The 19,670-nt window shown below is 32.4% G+C and overlaps 2 protein-coding genes across 3 annotated transcripts; both read right to left on the bottom strand.

Annotated features, from left to right (window-relative positions):
- Positions 1-4,723: 4,723 nt before the first annotated feature.
- Positions 4,724-6,792, bottom strand: LOC106770870 (protein ROOT PRIMORDIUM DEFECTIVE 1). Of its 2 annotated transcripts, none has more exons than XM_022785572.1 (2): positions 5,910-6,792; positions 4,724-5,798 (listed from the first exon to the last, which is right to left on the bottom strand). In XM_022785572.1, the coding sequence occupies exons 1-2, from the start codon at positions 6,571-6,573 to the stop codon at positions 5,272-5,274; spliced, it is 1,191 nt and encodes a 396-aa protein (XP_022641293.1). In that variant the 5' UTR covers positions 6,574-6,792; the 3' UTR covers positions 4,724-5,271. The 2 variants fall into 2 exon arrangements, with proteins under 2 accessions (XP_022641293.1, XP_022641291.1); XM_022785570.1 differs by having other exon boundaries at positions 4,724-5,021; positions 5,150-6,786.
- Positions 6,793-8,070: 1,278 nt separating this feature from the next.
- On the bottom strand, positions 8,071-18,991 carry LOC106771974 (ubiquitin carboxyl-terminal hydrolase MINDY-3). The gene is made up of 7 exons (XM_014658060.2): positions 18,114-18,991; positions 16,033-16,111; positions 14,537-14,682; positions 11,762-11,885; positions 11,423-11,608; positions 9,484-9,555; positions 8,071-9,368 (listed from the first exon to the last, which is right to left on the bottom strand). The coding sequence occupies exons 1-7, from the start codon at positions 18,506-18,508 to the stop codon at positions 8,544-8,546; spliced, it is 1,827 nt and encodes a 608-aa protein (XP_014513546.1). The 5' UTR covers positions 18,509-18,991; the 3' UTR covers positions 8,071-8,543.
- Positions 18,992-19,670: the final 679 nt, after the last annotated feature.

Raw genomic sequence — 19,670 nt, 5'->3', positions numbered from 1 at the left:
TACAAATATTTTTTAAGAGATTATGTATCGGACGATCGGGTGGGCCGGACGAACCGAGGAACCTTAACCCAATTTTCATGTAACAAACTAGCATCACAGGATCGGATCAGCCGGACGGTTGTGCCGTCCATGCGTTAGACGATTAGAGCACCAAATCTAGGACCGAACGGTAGGAATAAAGGATAAAATGTCAATGTGGTTAATTAAGATAAGTCATGATTATTAAGAATGGGCCTAGTTTGGGCCGAGATTAAGAAATCACTAAATACGGTCCACGATGAGAGCCTATAAATAGAGATCACTGTTGACAGGTAAGGGGGTTCCACTGCATTTATTGTATCCTTAATATTGCCTCTTACTGACTTGAGTGTGGGAGTACTTGTAACAGGTACCCAACTACAGACCGAATTCTCAAACTTAAGGAGAACGAGAACAAGAAGATTTGAAGATCACGAGGAGAAATTGTGTAGGTATTTAGATTAACTCGTCCCCATACCGAAACAGATTATAATGTACATGGAAATTTATATTTTAAGGTAATTTTTTCTTATTTTATCACAAATATATTACAAGAATTATTTTCAAGGTCTAATATTTTATTTAAAACATTTAATAAGATTTTTTTTCCCAATAAACTAGAAAGGTAAGATGCATATATATGGTTATTAAAAGCATTAGTTAAAATATGTTAAGAATATCTAAGATTTTAAGTATGAAGTTAAAGTTTATAAATATACAAAGGAGTGAGTATGTGTTATATTTGTATGAAAAGTAAATATAAAATTAAACTATAATAAAAACTTTTACATACTCAATCTAAGTTAGGAAAATAAATATTTTATGTGATTATTAGACGAGTATTGATATGTATTTTCACGTTGGATTGATAAATTTTTTGTATGTTATGAGTCTATTTTCATAAATGTTAAGATAAGTGTAAATATATTTTAATGAGTTAAGAGTATGATTAGATAAATGTGAGTTGTTTCTACGAATACTTTAAATGTCATGTATGATTAAACATGTGTAAGTATGTTTTTATATTTGTTTTTAGAAGTTGATTATTATTAGACGAGTGTGAACATATTCCCATAGGCATTCCAAGTTTTAGATAATGTTTTGTGATGAATAAAGTCAAGGTTAGAATGTGATGATGTGTTGGATGATTGAATGATGTGTTATGATGTATGTAATATTGATAATTATTTAATTGAAATCTTTGTAATATTGGCTCATAGTTATAATGTACGTTGCACAGTATACGAAGCAGTTTGATGCATAACTTTGATGAAAAGTTGAATACGAATTTAAAATGTTCATGTTTTTATTTGTTTTTTAAATATTATCTTTTATTTGTCTACGAATTTAAATATTAATTTTTAAACAAATTTAAATATTAATTAATCTTATTTAACTTTCAGTTTTTTAATTAAGGTTTAAATATTTTTTAGTTCCTATAGTTTCCCTTTTTAAAAATGTCAACTTTTAGTCCCTAAGATATGAAAAATGTATCAAATCAGTTATGACAACACTTAATGAACATCAAAACTTAACTCAAGGGACAAAAAAGAATTTAAATCTTTAATTAAATTGTCTTACTTTTTCTACAACTAAAATAATATACATTAAAGAAGAATACCATTTGAAAGTGTATTTCAATTATTAGACAATACTAGTTTTGAAAAGTTTTTCAAACAAAATTTCTTTAGTTTTTAGTTGTTTTGTTAAAGAATGTAGTTTTGAAACATTAGAAAAATTAGAGATGTTACACCTTTAGCCTTTTTTTTATTTAATGGATAATACAACTTTTTTTTCTTTATTGTATCTCATCTTTAATTTTTAGTTTTTTTTTGGAAAACTTTTCTCTTTAAAATAGTTTTCTTTATATCATTTTTTATATATAAAAAAAGTGGTGTATTTTTTATTTTTTTGAAAATTATTTCTCCCTAAAATATTTAGTATTTTTATTTTATGATTTCTTTTAAGTGATGTATAATAACCTTTATTTGTGTATAAATAAAATATTTCATTAAACTAAGAAAAAAGAACTGAAAAAAAAACACTCAAAATATTTATAAACTTCATAATTTTTAAAAATACCTTTTAACTTAATAAACTTTTTTTCATTGACTTCTCCAAAATCAATATATATTTTAGTTGTTATAAAATTTTATTTATGCATAATTACATAGTATTTTATACAATTCATTCAATTTTTTCTAATTGTTATATGGTGCCATGATTATAAATTTATTTAATTTTAATATATTCCTAAATATGTGATATTAAAAAAATAAAAATACATTAGTATTATTTTTTACTATTTTATTTTAAAAAATAATTAATTAATATTAAAAAATAAAAAAAAATCCATACAATCACAAATATACCAATAAGAATGAAAATGAAATAATTTTTTTTACAAGAATGTAATTGAAGAAAAAAATTGACTTTGAAGATGGGATGAGATTATGAACATCTATATCCCACCGGTTGTGATCTCTGTTTAAGACAAGCTGTTAAGAATTTTTTTAAGATAATATACAACGAAGAAAGAAAATAGAATCAGAATAAGATAAAAACTTAATAATTCTCTATATCATTTAATATTTGATCAAAAATAATTTAATGGGTCTAATTTTATAATAGAAAACGTTTTTGACATATAAATTTTACACACATTTTTTTTTAAATACAAAAATTTACTTTTTATTTAACTATTTTACTTTTGTCTTGAAATAAATTTAAAAGTATTTTATTTTATTATTAATATTTTACCAACAAGCTAAAAGTATGGTATTTATTTATATTTGAATTTGATGTTGTCATTTGTTTTGTAGTTGTTTATTGTTGTGGTTACTCTTTGCCCTTTTCTTTTTAACATATTTTGCAACATGTTGGAATAAGAAATCACAAGAAGAACATAAATGCGATCTATATGAACTTTCCACAAAAGCACACACCATCTTCTGAAAAAGTTTTTTAAGGAAAACAAAACCATAGTAACATTATGCATTCATTCATATGTGATAATAATGTTTAGATTGAAATCCTATCTTCGATTCAAAAGATTAATTTAATAATTAATTTATCTTTGTTGACATATTTTAGATGCAACACTATATGTCATAATAAATAAATAAATTACTAAATATAATTTTTTCAATTTAAGATAATATTAATCTAAACATTATTGTTCAATTATGATTTAATTGATTTGTCCTACAGTAAAAATTGATGCAGCCTATATTGTGTTTAACATAAAAGATAATATCTTAACATATGGATGTATATATTCCTACATAAAATTTAAAAGCGTGACTTTAATCAAGGCATTTAGAAATATTTCTAGTTATAACATCGACAAATTTTAATTTTATTCATATTTTAAGAATCTTAAGTTATACTTTAATTCATTGTCGTCAGTTATTTATTTGTTTTTATATAAACTCTCAAATTTCTAAATATTTAATTTATAATTTTCTCCTTTTGTTTTCTGAAAGCTATTTAAAATGATGATAATGATGCTTGCGGATAAAACATAACATTCAATAACATTTTTATTCAACAAATTTTAGCAATTTAAAGTTATTTCATATGTATAGTTTCTTAAATTTCCACATGTTGTCAGACAAACTACTGAATCTCAGTTGAGGATTCAACGACACCCTCTCGATGTCCTTTCAGAGACATCACAACTATCATTTAACAATTTATTATGGGATAAAATAATTCTAATAAAACTGAAAGAATACTGTCAAATCGGTGTAAAAAAATTGAGTTTCAAAATATGATTCTCTTATAAATTACTCCTTTAATCAAATACATTACGGACAATATCATTGTCCTATAAATTACTCCTTTAATAAAATACATTACGGACAGGCATTACCAAGAGAACTTTACAATTTCCTGCACAATAATCTTCAAATGGGAGAAAAGGAGGAGAAGGATAATCTTTAAATATAAGAAACAAATACAAAGAAAACTGCATTTTTCAAATTAAACAGTAAGAATAATGAGCGGCAGCAGATGAGATGGTAGTCCACCGTCAGTTTAAACCAAGTCATAGAAGAAAACAAAACCGTGTATGCAATAACAGGATTAATTTGTAATGCGACTATAACAACCTAGAAACCAATGCAAATTCACAAGTATCCTTTCCTTATGATGGATAATCATTGTTGGAAGTGACAGACTAACTATGTAATACTTAATTCCCCATCCACAAGAAAAAAGTAGTTCAAAGTTTAACATCTAATTATTTTGGAACAGACGGATATACAAAGGATAATGATATTTAGACAACATTTTTTTGACAACATTTGAACATTGATTACGTGTTAATATGTAATTCGTCAAAAATTATTTCACAGTCAATAATAATAATCATAAACATTATTGTGGAGTAATTTTTGACAAATCACAAATTGACACATAATCAATGTTAAAATGTTGTAAAAAAAATGTTGTTTAAATATCATTATCCATATACAAATTCTAGATCTAGATTGCTGTCAAGTCATTTCTCAAGCTCAAGCCAAACAAGCACAAAACTATTCTGTGATTAGTAAACTAACTGACTTTTCTTTCTAAATGTAAAGACATGAAACTTCAATCACAAGGAGAAAAGCTAGAAATGTAAATGATAACAATGTGAAGGCTGATAGCACAACTCATTCTAACTGTATAGGCACACAAAATCGATATTGGAACTTTCCCATTCACACACAGAACAGTATCTTCATTGTCCCCTCTGTTTTTAAATAGATGTCAAGACATACAAACTGTTTTATATTATACAAGTTGCACCTAGGTTACAAAAACTAGTGCAAGACAACGGAGAACCAAAACATGAAAAAAATGAACCTACTGAGAATGAAAGAAGCATTGACAAAATGGCAACTGCAGCTTACCATTTCTTTAATGAGAATCTAGTACAGAAAGAATTCAGGTTAAGACTTGATGTATTCGGTGGATAAGTGTAGTACAGGCCATTAACGGCTTAAACAGCTTACAACCTACAGAGAGTAAGTGTTTGTAGATCATTCTGCCCACAGTTCATTTTGGATAATGTGGTATGCAATTATTTACTGGAAAAGAAGGTAGAATATCTAAGAGCATGATTGAATAACTATGTTGAACGTACTTTTAGGAAAATGTTAGCCTTTAGTATCTTTTATTCTGAATCTACTATTGGAAGGATGCAACTGTTATCCATGCAGTAAACTACGCAAATCAAACGCACAATCTATACACCAAGGTAGAATTTCAAGAAACATCATCGTCAAAGAGAACTCTATAAAACCGTTTTCTTTCTTCAGGGTCAAATAACCCTCCCACCTTACTATCTCCACCTTTACTGTCACCATCGTCATCATCATCAACTTCGTGACTTCTCCTTCTACCCTTTGCACCATCTACACTAATCAATGGAACCCCTAACTTCCTCCTCTTTTCCACATTGAGGAGGCGACGCCTCTGATTGTATTCATGAAGTCCCTCCTGCATCAACTCCCCAAACTTCTCCTTCATAACTACCAAAGGATCCTTATCCACAAGCTGAGACCCGACATAGGCCTCCCTAAGAAGCACAGTGTAAATCTGATACTTATTGGAAACATAGAAAATCCCAGGGTGCTTGAGCAACAACACATTCAACCTATCGGGCAAAAGGAACTCCCTCCTAAAATGCCCCAACTTCACAATTGAAGCCTTCTTCCAAAGAGTCAAAGACAACAACTCATGCACCAAACCAACATTCCTCTTCTCCATCTCCTTGGATCCCTCCACCAAACCTAGAGGATCCGAATACGGCGAAATGTAAGGAGTTTCGTCAAATTCGCGAAATCTCTCCCAGGATTTCACCCAACTAGACGGCAAGGAACATGAAAAATGTGGCGGCGTACCGTGTTTCGCAGCGGAGGATTCAACGGCGGAGACTGCGAGGTCAGCGTCCCAATGCAGCAACTCAATGGCCATGGAGCTCCTCCTGCCGCTCTCGTTGACGATACGGAACAAATTAGGGTAGCTGGGAAGGATCCTGATTACGTAATCGTCGGGGAAGCCGAACGCGCGTTTGAATTCGTTGATTTTGAGGACGGTGAGTCTGTTGCGGGGGGTTAGCATGAGAAGTTTGGCCAAGCGGCGAGCGAAGAGGGATTGGAGGGAGTCGATGAGGGAGTGTTCCTGTGCGACAAGGTTCATCATGCGTTTGGTGAGGCGGCAGCGGTTATCGTGGATTTGGAAGCAGCATGGGTACTTAGAGAGCCAGTTGAGGGCTTTGCCCTGCAGATCGAGGGTTTTGAACTTCTTCTGAAGGGTTTCGATGGGGATTTCGTTGTTGGGGTAGCGGAGGATGATGTTCTTTATCTGGTTGTTCACTACCCATCGTCGATTGCGTGAGAGTGCCGATTCTAACTCTGCTTCCTTCTTCATCGACCACAGAGACAATCTTCGGAGGAAAAACCATTGCTCTATCAAACACACTCTCGCCTCCACATCATTCAACTTTCCTATTCTCAACATCGAACACTCACCAACAACAAATCGAATACAATAAAACTTATACATACAAGAATCAAATTACCATTTCATTCATCTCTCAATATGCCTTCTTTTCGATTTGGGGAATGTTGTTGAAAAGTTAATATCTGAATATCACCTTTTTATTCTATTGTAAATGATTCAGGGATGCATGTTGAAGCTACTGTGTTTATGTTTCCCACAGAAAATAAATGCCATTAATACAAAATATATTCGCGTATGGTGCCGTAATGTCCAGACACATGCAAAATATCAGAATTTTTTTTTTCCTTCTAATTCCTTTTAAACTTCCAATCTCTTCCATATTTACACAAATAATACAGTTTTAATTTTAAATCATCTCCAAACCGAATTCTAACTGATTTTTTATTTTTATTTTATTTTGAATTTTATTAAAATAAATAAATAAAGAAATTATATATATTGTAATGAAAAATTATGATTTTTTTAAAATACAAATTAAGAAATGATATGTTTAATAATTATTAAATAATTTACTTTTACTAATTATTTAATAAAATATGTTTATATATATATATATATATATATATATATATGTTGTTTTAATTTCGTCTGTTTTATAATTTTTTTTAATTAGAGATATTTCAGTAATGAAATTGAAAATGATAATTGAATACGCAATTACTCATAGACCTCATTTATAAAGAAAATGAAATTAAACAAATAAGAATTATGAAAGTAGTTTAAATTTTATATCCTATATAATTTTAAAGTTTCATATCTTGCCATTAAGTTGAACTGTTTTTCAATTTATTAATCATTTGTGATATCATTTTCTAATTTAATTTGAACCGTGTCATAGATGAACTAAACAAAAGTAATCAATTTCGATCACTATTTTGGAGTCTCCATCCAAACATATAAATAAATATTTTCCCATTACGAAAAGATATAACTTTTTTTTTCTCCTTTTATTTTAATAAAATTCAAAATAAAAATAAAAATAAAAATAAAAAAACTATTTCAGAATTCAGATTTTACTAATATTTTGATCACCTTTTACAAAAACAAAAATCAAAATTCAACTCCCTAAATCAGATTGTGACCTAAAATCAAAATAGTGCTATTTGTATAAATATGGTGGATAATATATAGGGAATTTTATAAGGAATCAGGAAAAGAAAAATCTGCAATATCAACGTGATACAGCAATCCAATTATAAGTCTAAATAAATGTAATTTACTATTTACTGTAATCATACTAAAATAAAATAATATAAATGTCACTCTAATGTGAAAATCACGTATAAAAAATAACTTCATTTTTAGTTTATTACATCTCAATGTCACATATCTAAGTAATTCAAAAATGCAAATGAATATAGTATCCAAGGATATCGATGTTGGAGAAAGAATGAGTAATAAGATTCATTTCATCACACGAATCATATTTAAAAACCTGCATAATTATGAAAATGTTAATATTTCAGACACTTCAAATCCTCAGTGCCGGGTGCAGAGAATTTGAATGACTGACATGAAATAATAAAGACACCGTTCATCTGAAGAGAAAGATGTTCCACAACAGAGGAGGCGATGGTATTATTATGACTGTTCATCTTCCCAAATTCCAGAAGCCAAGCATGATACTTTACTATTACAACAATTTCAGAAACAAGAACAGGTTTTCACGTTTATTACTAACCTCCCAAGAACTGTATATAACTCTTCCTAATTGGTGGCAATACATTTTGGATGCTACATGCAGCCTTGACAATAAATATCTCCACCCCTCTTTTTTTTAGCTTACGAATGGCATGATAAAAAAGAAGAGAACGTTCAACATACATCAATCCACATTACATAACGGCTATGCACATATTGGAGAAAATTTGGAGATCTGAACCCCCTATTCATGTGCCTCGATATACCACATCAAAATAAAACGTAAAGGCTTTATCTACTCTTGATTGAAATGATCGTGCTTTCCCTGTAAAACACCTGTAAGCTCCACATACGACTCCAAATAATGCCTCTCAAACTATACTAGGAGGATCCCCAAACCAGCTGCAGGTAGCACGGGCCCAGCGTGTCCTTATGCAGTCCACCAAAGGCGCATGCTGGGAAGGCTCCGGTTTAGATACTTCATTGTCCTTCCCAGCAGAGTCACTAGCACTAGGAGCAGATGAAACCTTCACATCTGCCATAAATTCCTCAGGCGTCCACCTTGGAGGCACTGAAACTCTCAATTTTGTCAGCCGGGGTCTTTGTAGTGGAGTTTCACCCGCAGAATTTACTTGGCTGCCATTCAGATCTGATTTAGCAATCCCATTAAAATGGTATAGATCAAAGACCTTCTTACCCATCAATCCTGATGAATCCTTCAAACCTCCCAAACTTTTGTCTAGATCCAAAATTACTTGCCAGAATTCACTCCACACAATGAACCCTGCAGAGCAAAGATGTTCCAGCCTCTCTGGTGGAAATTTGATATCTGTTTCTCTGAGGACTTGATGGAAACCTTCCACACTAATGAAACCACCACCTCCACTCTGATCTTGTGCATCAAAAGCTTTGCGTATCTGTGTTTCCCTTCCTTCCAGTTCATTCTCACTTTGAACGCTGGGGTCTAGAGCAAACAGCACAGTGTAATGGGATTCACTCCCCACAACCCATATAGGCCATTTTGGAGATTTCAGATGCTGACCAACCTTGCAAAAATTCAGGGATTCTAAAAGTGTGAGAAATCCAACTTCCACATCTCGAGATATGCCTTTCAGAAACATCCCTCCCCCTAAATCCATCCTTCCATCAAACACATTAGGGACAGCCTCCCCACAGAGCAGTAGGTTCACAATTTCCTGCAGCACAAGATTCAAAGAAAAAGACAAACTCATATTCCAGTTGTACAACATTACTTATCAGCATTACTTAAGGATGGCAGCTCTTTCCAATTATATGTAGCACGTATAATACCTGAGAGGCATGCCCAAAAGGTGCTGTAACCAGTGGTAGGCTGGGATCATCCCTGTCGCTTTGAACCAAGTCCTAAAAGAGAGCAAAATATTAAATGCATTGACTGATAATTTTTCAAGTCATAATAACGACTGATGCAAATTCACTTATCCAGTGGAATTTACCACATCTAAATTACCATTTTATTCATCACATTAAAGGATGAGAAAAAATAATAGACTCAAAATTTTCTAAAAACCACATAAATAGAAATAGTTTTCTTTAAAAGGATGTAGTAACAATTGTCCCACTGCTTTACACAGCTTTGAACCCATTTAAGCTCAAAATTTACAGATTAAGATGATCTTTGGATGTTAAAATCCTCGATCTAACTCGATGTTGATCCCTGTGTACGCAAGCTAATTCAATAATATGAAAGATATTGTCATCCACATTACTTCAATCCAGATTCCACAATATTTCAGTATCAACGATACTAATCAGAGGCTGTGATTGGACACCACACTTTAGATGTTGTGTTGAATCAATATTTTATGATTACTATTGTCTTAGGAGTCTTGCTATGTTAGAAGTGCTATTGGGCTAAACATATTGGTTGTATCACGCTTGTAACTGAACTAGGTTATATTATATTATTATAAACAAGATTGTAATGTTAGCGTTTTCTTACCACAATATAAAATTATTTGAGTCATAATTAGTAAATACAGTAAATTCTCTCATTTTACTTTTCCACCCAATTACTATAATTTCAACTTGGTATCAATGTAAAACCAACCATGTCCGTGCCATGTCCACGGTGACAACAAAGATTCCAAGTAGTATTGTGCATTTCTTTTCTGTATCTTACTTGAAAATTTCAATCTCCCTATTAGTTCTGAAGAATAAATAGAATAGAACCACTACTAAACCAGTGTTATCATCTCAAAATCATAATCATTCATTTTCCTACAAATAGTAAGATGTTTACTTTCACTTCTCTTTTCCATTCAATTATGCTTTCAGCAGAATCCTTACAAGCTTGTTCGCTTCGTGACTTTTCAGAAACAATTTCTTGACTACGTCTATAGACATTCAATAAACCATTTGCCAGAAAAAACACTAAATCTAAATTTTCGCTCAAGATTGGTGAACCACGAAGAATTATCACAAGTATTAACCACATTCCGAAAATAGCCCATTTATGGTAAAAACACAGCATCTTCAAGTAAATTTTTTGAATTTAGAATTTGACAAACAAATCGAGAACCAAACATGAAAATCTTTTAGATTACGTTTAAGAGAAACTTAAAGTTGAAAAAAAGACCCCTGGTAAAATCATTAACCATCCACCACTATAAGACCACTTTGGGTGCAGGTAGGCTCCAGGAGCTCAGGATCCTATCAAGTTTCTGAACTAAAAGAGCACGAATTGAGTTCAAAGTGGATGGGGAATGGCCTCAAGAGGCCCTGGCATTTTTTTAAGCCAATTCAAGCCACAGCAACACATTAATTAGCTAGGTTGTCATTGGCCTTCTGTCAATTTCCAAGCATTTTAAAGACTCACACTCATATCTCAAATACATTGCATTTTTACATCCAACTACCGGGGCAACCAAAACACAATAAATAATTCTATCACCTTGTCATTGGTTTAAATTGTTTGGGTTGTCAGTCATTAAAACAGACATACGCTACTATTTTCCATTGCATGAATTATAGGAGCAAACAATTAGAAGTACAAAATCAAGCTAATAATACAGTTAACAAGTCACCCAGCAGAATTCTTCTAATTATGCAAAAAGAGTTTGTATATTCAGTCACAAGTAGTTGATTCTTAGTAGGAAGAAAAGAAAATGGAGGGGGAAAACAGTCCAATATCTCTTGCTTTAACAGACAGTGAATTCAGGAGCTGTAAAATGCAATGTGAAGTAGAAGAGCTGGAAGCAGGCAAACATACCAGTCCTCGAGAAAGTAAAGCAGAGATTAGGAAAAGCAATGCTCCCATTCGACTTTGGAAGAAGGGAAGATTTGCTTCAAGCCGTTGCAATGCAGTTGTTTGCGATGTGCATGTTTCGACTCTAAGAACTTTCTGCAGATCGACAGCAGATTCAATAGAAAGACCTTGAAGTGATTTTGCAATAACCTGTTAATTAGACAAGACGTCATTCATCTGATAAGGTTATCATGGGAGAGTTACAGTAGAAGACAACAATAATAAGATAGGGAATTCAATTCAAAATATTGCCAACAAGATGCACAGCAGAAAACCAATATCAGTGTACAATAACCAAGGTACCTCATCCTCTGAAGTCCCTTCAAAACGCGGAATGTCATTCTCTGGAAAGCTCAGAGTTGCAATCACAGCCCTTCTATTACTTCCACATGAAAATAAAATTTCAGCCATACTTCTTACGAGGGCCCTGCCACAAAAATTACACAACAGAAATATATCATTAAGCACTATATGTAAAACCATGAAAGAACACGCTGACCACTTTTAAAGACCAGTGGAACTCAGAATGACATCAGATAGGAACAAAGATTTATAACCATACGAATATGATTCAACAAGACTAGATTTGGCTAATAAGGATTTCATAGTAGAATCACAATAGAAGACACAGATAACAAAAGGAAATTTAATTCAACCTTATTGCCAACAAGATGTACATAAATAACCAATATCAGTACAATAACCAAGGTACCTCATCCTCTGAAATCCCTTCAAAAGGCTGGACATAGGAGAATCTGAAATAAGCACATTTAAATATATGGACATATACTAATAAGCAAATGAAGTCCACAACCAGAAAACCTGAAATCTTCACCATTCAATAAGAAAAATGAGAAATAAAGATTAAACTATTATGAACCCACAGAAAACCCAAGAACTTGCACTTGTACTACTAAATACCACATTCAAATAAAATAAAAAAATAAGTGAATACTGCAGACATAATTTGAGAGCTAGGACCAAGTATTCCCCCAATGCTTGGTCACCATGGTCAGTTGATGAAACAGTGGGAAAGAAAAGTTATTGAGACACACCAAATCTTGAATATGCTTAATAAGCCAGTATAAGACTAAGACCAAGGTCAAGGTATATCAAGCTCAAAACTAATATTTGGTGAAATCCTAATATAGAATTGTATATGTTCTGAATGTATTGTGTCTAAAGCAGACCACACAGTATGTATTTATACTATTTTACAGAATCAATTATAATAAAAACACCTAATAATTAGGAATCAATCATCATAATTTCCTAGATTATGTAATGGTTAATTTTCTACAAATCTGTAACAGCTGATTATATTCTAACATCTAAAATTAATGGAAAATTACTTGTGGCATCATATTGCTTTCTCACCCTAGCCATGACCCTTCATACATATATCCTAGATTGCATGAATAAGAAATACAAACTCCTTTCTTCTATAGATCACTCCATGATACCTCTCCTAACCATGTGCCTTTTCTAAATTAGAGAAGAATCACATAGAAGCCTTTTTATTCTTCTGACAATGCTCCACCAAAAATCATAAATATATTGTTTTCTGGAGAACCTACTCAGCACTAACCAATACTTTGAATTGGGCAGTCAAACTTCCCGTAGATATGAAATTAAAGCCAAGCAAAGTTTTCTATATAATTTCCTTAAAAATAACTTTGTGCCACCTTCCTTTTATAGGTTCGTAGGATGCTCTTCCCCTTTCATAAAATAAGTTTCAGCCATTTGAAAGTCGAATGAATGAAAAATCTTGGATATAATGGTAGATTTACCCTCTCCGTTTGCTTCCCCTAGGCCATGATTTACATGTGAATCCTAGTACCTCTGGATGTTCTCCCCACATAAACATTCACTTCCCTTCTGAATAAATTTTTTCTCCTAATAGTATTAGCAGGATTATAGCTTCTAAGAGTTGCCAAAATTTTATCTTTGTACAAGCTTTAAAACCTACCTGAAATACTAATAATCGAAATAAAGTATTCCCCTTTTCCATCACAGACATTACAGCTATGTATGAACCTATCTGCTAGGCTGTTACATTTATAACATCATTCTTTCAAAAGTTAGCCACAATTATACCCATCTTATTTCTTGATTTAAGCTTGCCAATAAACCACAACTTAAAACCCCAAAGTGTTAAATTCCTTTACCTTTTCTCCTACCCACTTAATTTCATTATTTTTCTCTCCTTTACACGTATATAAAATTGATACACCTACTCATGGTGTATACTATTTCCATTGATTGACCTGTAGCTACATGTATGCCTGCAGTACTGTTCCTACACAAATAATTATCCAGGAAATCAACTTTTTTGCCCACAACAATTCGTGGAAATGTGGGTACCCTTGCATTTTTGTCCATACCAAGGCTTCCCTAAAAGCTAGTTGCTAAATGGAGGGAACCCAAAACTACTACATGGAGCATCTCATAAACTCAATGTGGGACTTGAACATCTGAGGTTATCCAAGTCCTTTTAAAAGACTGCTCCAAAGAGTCAAGGTCTCAGCAGTTGATTGACACTCTACAATGCTTCACTTAACCCCTCCATCGGTAGCCTTTTCCGGAACAATCACAACCTGCTCAAATACCAATTGATCCAAAGCCAAGCATTTGAGAAACCTCCTGCAAAGTTGGGGTGGGGGGTGAGGGTGAACCAAAACACTTATTCTACCAAATATCCTATAATACTCAATGTGGGATTTAGATACCTCGTGGTATCCAAGTTCCTATAAAAGACTTTATATTGAATTCTGACTCAATTTTGCTGATTGAACAAATACTATTGCTGTCTACTGCTCATAAAATAGAATAAGTTAACAATGAACTCGATCAAAATTGAAATTATTAAAAGCAGAAATATAAAACACTATTAAAAGGATAGTTAATTGAATAAAAAACGGTATTCATGTTGACAATACATCAGGAAATAGGGCATTATAGACCAAAGAAAATGACAGAATGAAGACATGAAGTACAGAATACAACAGATGAATATAATTTAATTATAATGAATTACCAAGCTAAGCACAAATGACTGGTCAGGAGAAAGTTAATCACCTTACTTTTACACCTTCAGTGAGTGAAGAAAAATTATAAGATGGAACAGACAGACTTTTAAATGATGCACCCAGACCCTTATGTGGCAGGCGTGGTACATCTTTCAACTCATCACTGAAGAAAATGATGTGTTTAAGTACAAATGCCTGAAAAGTTAAAGAAAAACATGAGAAAAGCCAACACACGACAAAAAATGCTTTTGGGAATTTACATTATGTCAATTCTTTGTAGTTGTTGGAGATAGCACATTGATATATTACCAAATTATAATATATAAGTTAATGCAACTCTTACATTATAAATCAGTTTTATGAAATTGGATTAAACTTAAGGTCCATCTTTTACAATTGTGTTAGAATCTATCCTAACAAGATTCGTTGGGTCTATCATGTCTCCAATATCAAGACCACCCACAAATATTTAGTCTAACACTCAAGATGTCTAGTCCTTAGTATGAGGTGTGTTGGAGATGTCATGTCAACTAAAGATATATGATCAAATTATAATATATATAAGTGAGTAGAAACTCTACTTTACAAGTCAGTTTTATAAAATTGAGTTAAATCCAAAATCTTCTTTCTAAGAAGAATAAACAAATGAAATAAAAATAACAAATGGATATTTAATTATATGCTCACAAGTGAACTCAGTTGTTACAACAATATATTTATTCATTGAATCAACAAAAGTCAACACTACTATAGTGGAAAAGTTAAAATGAACAAGCAAAGGAATTTCCACTGGGTGTGGGTGGAGATGATATAACCTGCCCCGAGGGTACGTATTATTTCTTAAAGTTATTATTACATCTTTTTTATGAGATAAAATTTAAGTTTTCTTAATTGTAATGAATTTTTAAGGAATAAACATATGCACACGATAACTATGTATAAAGATCACCATAAAGTATATAAATGAACTTGATATGTTTTTTGCAATACTATTCAATTTAATAAAAAATAAAATTAATAAATAAAGTTATAATATGTTTTTTTTTCAAGATGTTTAAATTCTTAATATTTGTGGATATCAACCTGCAGTCATCTTCCCCATTCCCATCCTTACATGTGCGTAACAAGACATCATTAAATTTCTTTTACTTGAAACATATACATGGGAAATCATATAAAGAAAACACCGAATAGATTTATCATACAGCCATTTGCTAATATTTTCTGCCTATAAAATACTTCTTTACTGCCTATAGTTAATACGTGTGCCACACAGTCAGTGTCTAACATTCTAGATGTTAAAGCACTCACTTAGTGCTTATTGTTCCACTCTTCAATACACTTTAGTCCTCACAGCCCAAAACCATTGTAAAACAGTCCCGACAGTTTAAGAACAGTTTGTATATTAGCTGGGTTTGTAGTACTGAAGGTCCCTATTTGGAGTGGAATTATCAAAACCAGATCAGTACCACTTTCATTGTTAGAAAAAGGGACTTCTTGAACAGATCTGAAAAATGGACAATATTGAAAAAATGTAGCAATTACTTGTATAGCTGCCAAAACGCCACAGGGACCACCTTCATGCTGCACTAGGCCCATTGATGTTACAGGATCAGAGCTAAACCTATGGTGCAGTTTTTCAAAGTATTAGCAATAAAAGCAAGTACATAGAGGTATCCAAATTTAAAAGTATTGAAATCAAACTTAAGAGAAAAGAAACTTTGAATTGATTATACTGAGTTTTATAGAAGTGATGTGCTTCTGTTTACAGCAGTTACACACAGACTACGGATGCGTGTCTAACTGACTGGATCAGTTGTAACAACCTAACTATGACAGGTGTAACAATCTACTCAATACAACAGATAACAACGGTGGTAAGTAACTGGCAAATTGATAAAAAGGTATTATACACTCACAAAAGGTATACAAAAAGTAATTCAAAAGTCAAATCATCAATATGTTAAAAAATATAACATGCAAATGAAGAGTTGAAAACACACATTCATGATTTCCTTTATAATCATGTTTTTTCAGTTAAATTCATCCATTCATAAATTATGTTTCACAAATACAAAATGTGCAGCATAGCAATAGTTTCACAGCAGAAAGGTTCAACTGGACAAGATAAGCAAGTTTCAAAATAAGAAATCTTGGCCCTTGATTATAGGACAAGATTCAAACATCTCAAGCCAATATTTAGTTATTATATTAAACATACCTCCACAAAAGCTCAAAAATTAAAATAGTCTCCAAGTAACAAACAAATACTATCAAGGAATGACAACACATGTTCACAATTTCATTTATAATGATGTTTTTTCAGTGAAATTAATCCATTCATAAATTATGCTTAACAAATAGAAAATGAGCAGCATAGCGATAGTTTCACAGCAGAAAGGTTCGAAGGCCCTTGATGTGCAGAAGCAAGTTTCGAAATAAGAAATATTGGTGATTGATTAAAGGATAAGATACAAACATCTTGTGCAAATATTTAGTTATTACATTAAACATACCTCAATAGAAGATAATAAAATGAAAATAATCTCCAAGTAACAAACAGATGATATCGAGGAACCACAACACCAGGCATGGCTTTGCTAAAAATTAAGAAGGAATGTAGCATCAAGTGAACAACATACTGTGTATGACAAATAATTTTGCCCCTCTACAACATACAAAAAGGATGACGTTCAATAGGAATGTTGCATTCTCCTGTGGTTTTCTTTTTGTTAGTTTTTTTCAAGTTGTTTCAACATGAACTTTTTCATTCTTTATCAAGCATGGAGAACCAACCAATTATTTCATAAACTATTTCCATCAAGCAATCAATGAAGAATCGTACACAAGAAATTTGTTTAAAGGAAGTTCAACCCAAGCAGTGCCTCATTTACTTAGTCAGGCTTTCACACAGGAAGTTCTACACTTCCTCCAAAGGAAATGAGGAAGAAATGCATATTAACATTAAGTTAGCTAACAGTTTTATTTTTACTGCATTCCTATACCTTATCTAAATCTTATTCCTTTTTACTTTTTGAATGATCATTCACCAAGGCTGTAGCAATTAGGTATATTTAAAAAAACCCTCAATATGTTTTACTTTGTGAAAATGCATTATTTTGAAGATAAAATAGTTCCAATTTCCCCCCTTTTCTTGTAATATATATTGTATTTTCCAATGCCAGAATATAGAGGTTCGCATTTTATTATTGATTAATAATGAGAGCATGGCAGTGAAGTCATGGGATTTTCAAGACTGTATGAGTAACTGAGCTTACTTCACAATCAGAAATATGATAGAAATAGATATACACCCTGATTCAGAACAAACACATTATATCCAAACCAAAATAACTCGGACTCCAATCACATAGAAACAAGGAACACATACAGCTGGATAGCATAACAATATTATTGGGGGAAGCAGGAATATGCATCAAAACAATAAATAAGAAAAACAAAGCACAACAGAGGTATACCAGTACATCATCATCTAGAAACTTTAAGTATACAACAGGGGTTTCAATACAGGAACATGTTAAAGATTTGTGTCTGCTGATCCTACACTTGGCAACATATCCATACACTTCAGATAAATTAATAAGTAATTAGAAATTATAAAATACCGTATTCCCTGGTTGCTCCACTGTGCAAGAATCCCCTTAGAGACTTCATTTCCAAACACCATAGAAAACAATTGATTTGCTTCTTCCACTGAAAGTTCCTTACTCAAATTCACACTCTTCAAACGCAACTCCTCTCTCCTCCCCAATTCACCACTTTTCTTCCCCGGTGGCAATGATGATGGCAAAACCCTCACCGCCGCCGCTATCCGCTTCTCCGCCGCCGCCGCCATGAGCTCCCTCCGCCGGGTCTTAGACTCTGGCGAATCTTCCGACGATTCCGAAACCGCCCCGGCGGCGGCATCCTGTGGCTTGCTGCGCTTCGTCTCCGGCGTCGCGCGCTGCATGCTCATTCGAATCGCCATTTGCAAATCCTCGTCCTCTCCTCGATCCCCCATTCCCGAACGGATCAAAAACTTCAATACCAAAACCACGCAAAGACAGAGAAACCCTAGAAGAATTATTTTTAGGGCTCCGTTTCTCGGCGATCGAGAATCGAAGCTTCTGGAATGAAGTGTTTCGAAAAATTGAACTTCGATTGGGGCGAATTGGAATTCGAAACGCAAGGGAGGGGCAAAAGTGGAAATGAATTTGTGATAGGGCGGCGAAGACAATAGCGGGTTTTGGCGGGGGTGAGTCCCCGACGGAAGCGTGGAGTGGGTGAAAACGGTGTCGTGAAAGAATGAATCTTTGTAGTGGTATTATCTGCGTAATGACTGCGAGGCCCCTCGGTTAAAGATTCGCGTAGTGGTAGAGTGAGTAATTCCAGTGAAAGTTGAGGGTAGTGTAGGGAAAGAAACATTGAAAAATTGATTTTGCAGTTTATAATGGAAGCCACCGGCGATACTTTCCTTTAACGAAGAGGAAACAAAAAGCGCTTCTGCTTTACCTATTGAGAAAAGGAGCAATATTAAGAAAATTTATTAATTATTGCTTCTTGTTTTTAAATTTTATCTATTGTTTTATCCTCCTTATTTTACTTTCGTTTTAACATATATATAAATGTATAGTATTATTCTATAATGTCAAAACTTATTTTTCATCCCCATTTTTTAGTATATACCTCATTGGCATGTTTTAACTAGAATATAGTATTTAGAAGTAATTTACGTCATATTAACTATTATAATGTTAGTCAACCACCAATTACCTTATTAATAGCAATTTTGTTGTTGTTGTTATTTTTTTTTGCAAAAGTTTATTTAGAATGGTTATTTAATTTTGAAACACTGAGAAGGTAGCGATGTTGATGCCGTTGGCAGGGAAGGAGAGTTTGTTTATACTTGTTTAATATTCAGATAAAATAAACTCTCTTTAATTATTTTTTACACTTAAAAACACATTTGATTTAAGAGAAATAAAAACGATAATAGATTATTTTCGGAAACAAAATATTTTTACATTGTATGCACTGAAAATTGACATAGATTTTTTAAATAATAACAATAAAAAGTTAATTAACAATATAATCAGGATAGCTTATTAATTAAATATTCCCATAAATAGCAATATAAATATATATATATATATATATATATATATATATATATATATATATAT

This window comes from Vigna radiata, chromosome 8 (assembly GCF_000741045.1).
Source record: "Vigna radiata var. radiata cultivar VC1973A chromosome 8, Vradiata_ver6, whole genome shotgun sequence".
Lineage (NCBI taxonomy): Eukaryota > Viridiplantae > Streptophyta > Magnoliopsida > Fabales > Fabaceae > Vigna > Vigna radiata.
Note: the sequence above shows the minus strand (reverse complement) of the source record. Positions and strands in the feature narration are given on the sequence as shown.

What these genes read in the sequence shown, in the direction of transcription:
- LOC106771974 (XM_014658060.2), bottom strand. Translation starts at nt 18,508, where the DNA reads ATGGGGGATCGAGGAGAGGACGAGGATTTGCAAATGGCGATTCGAATG. An exon ending in GCGTTTTGGCAGCTATACAA is followed by an intron (nt 14,683 to 16,032) that starts GTAATTGCTACA and finishes TTAACTTTTCAG; the next exon opens with GCATTTGTACTTAAACACAT. An exon ending in ACTGAAGGTGTAAAAGTAAG is followed by an intron (nt 11,886 to 14,536) that starts GTGATTAACTTT and finishes TTTTTGTGGCAG; the next exon opens with GGCCCTCGTAAGAAGTATGG.
- LOC106770870 (XM_022785570.1), bottom strand. Translation starts at nt 6,573, where the DNA reads ATGTATAAGTTTTATTGTATTCGATTTGTTGTTGGTGAGTGTTCGATG.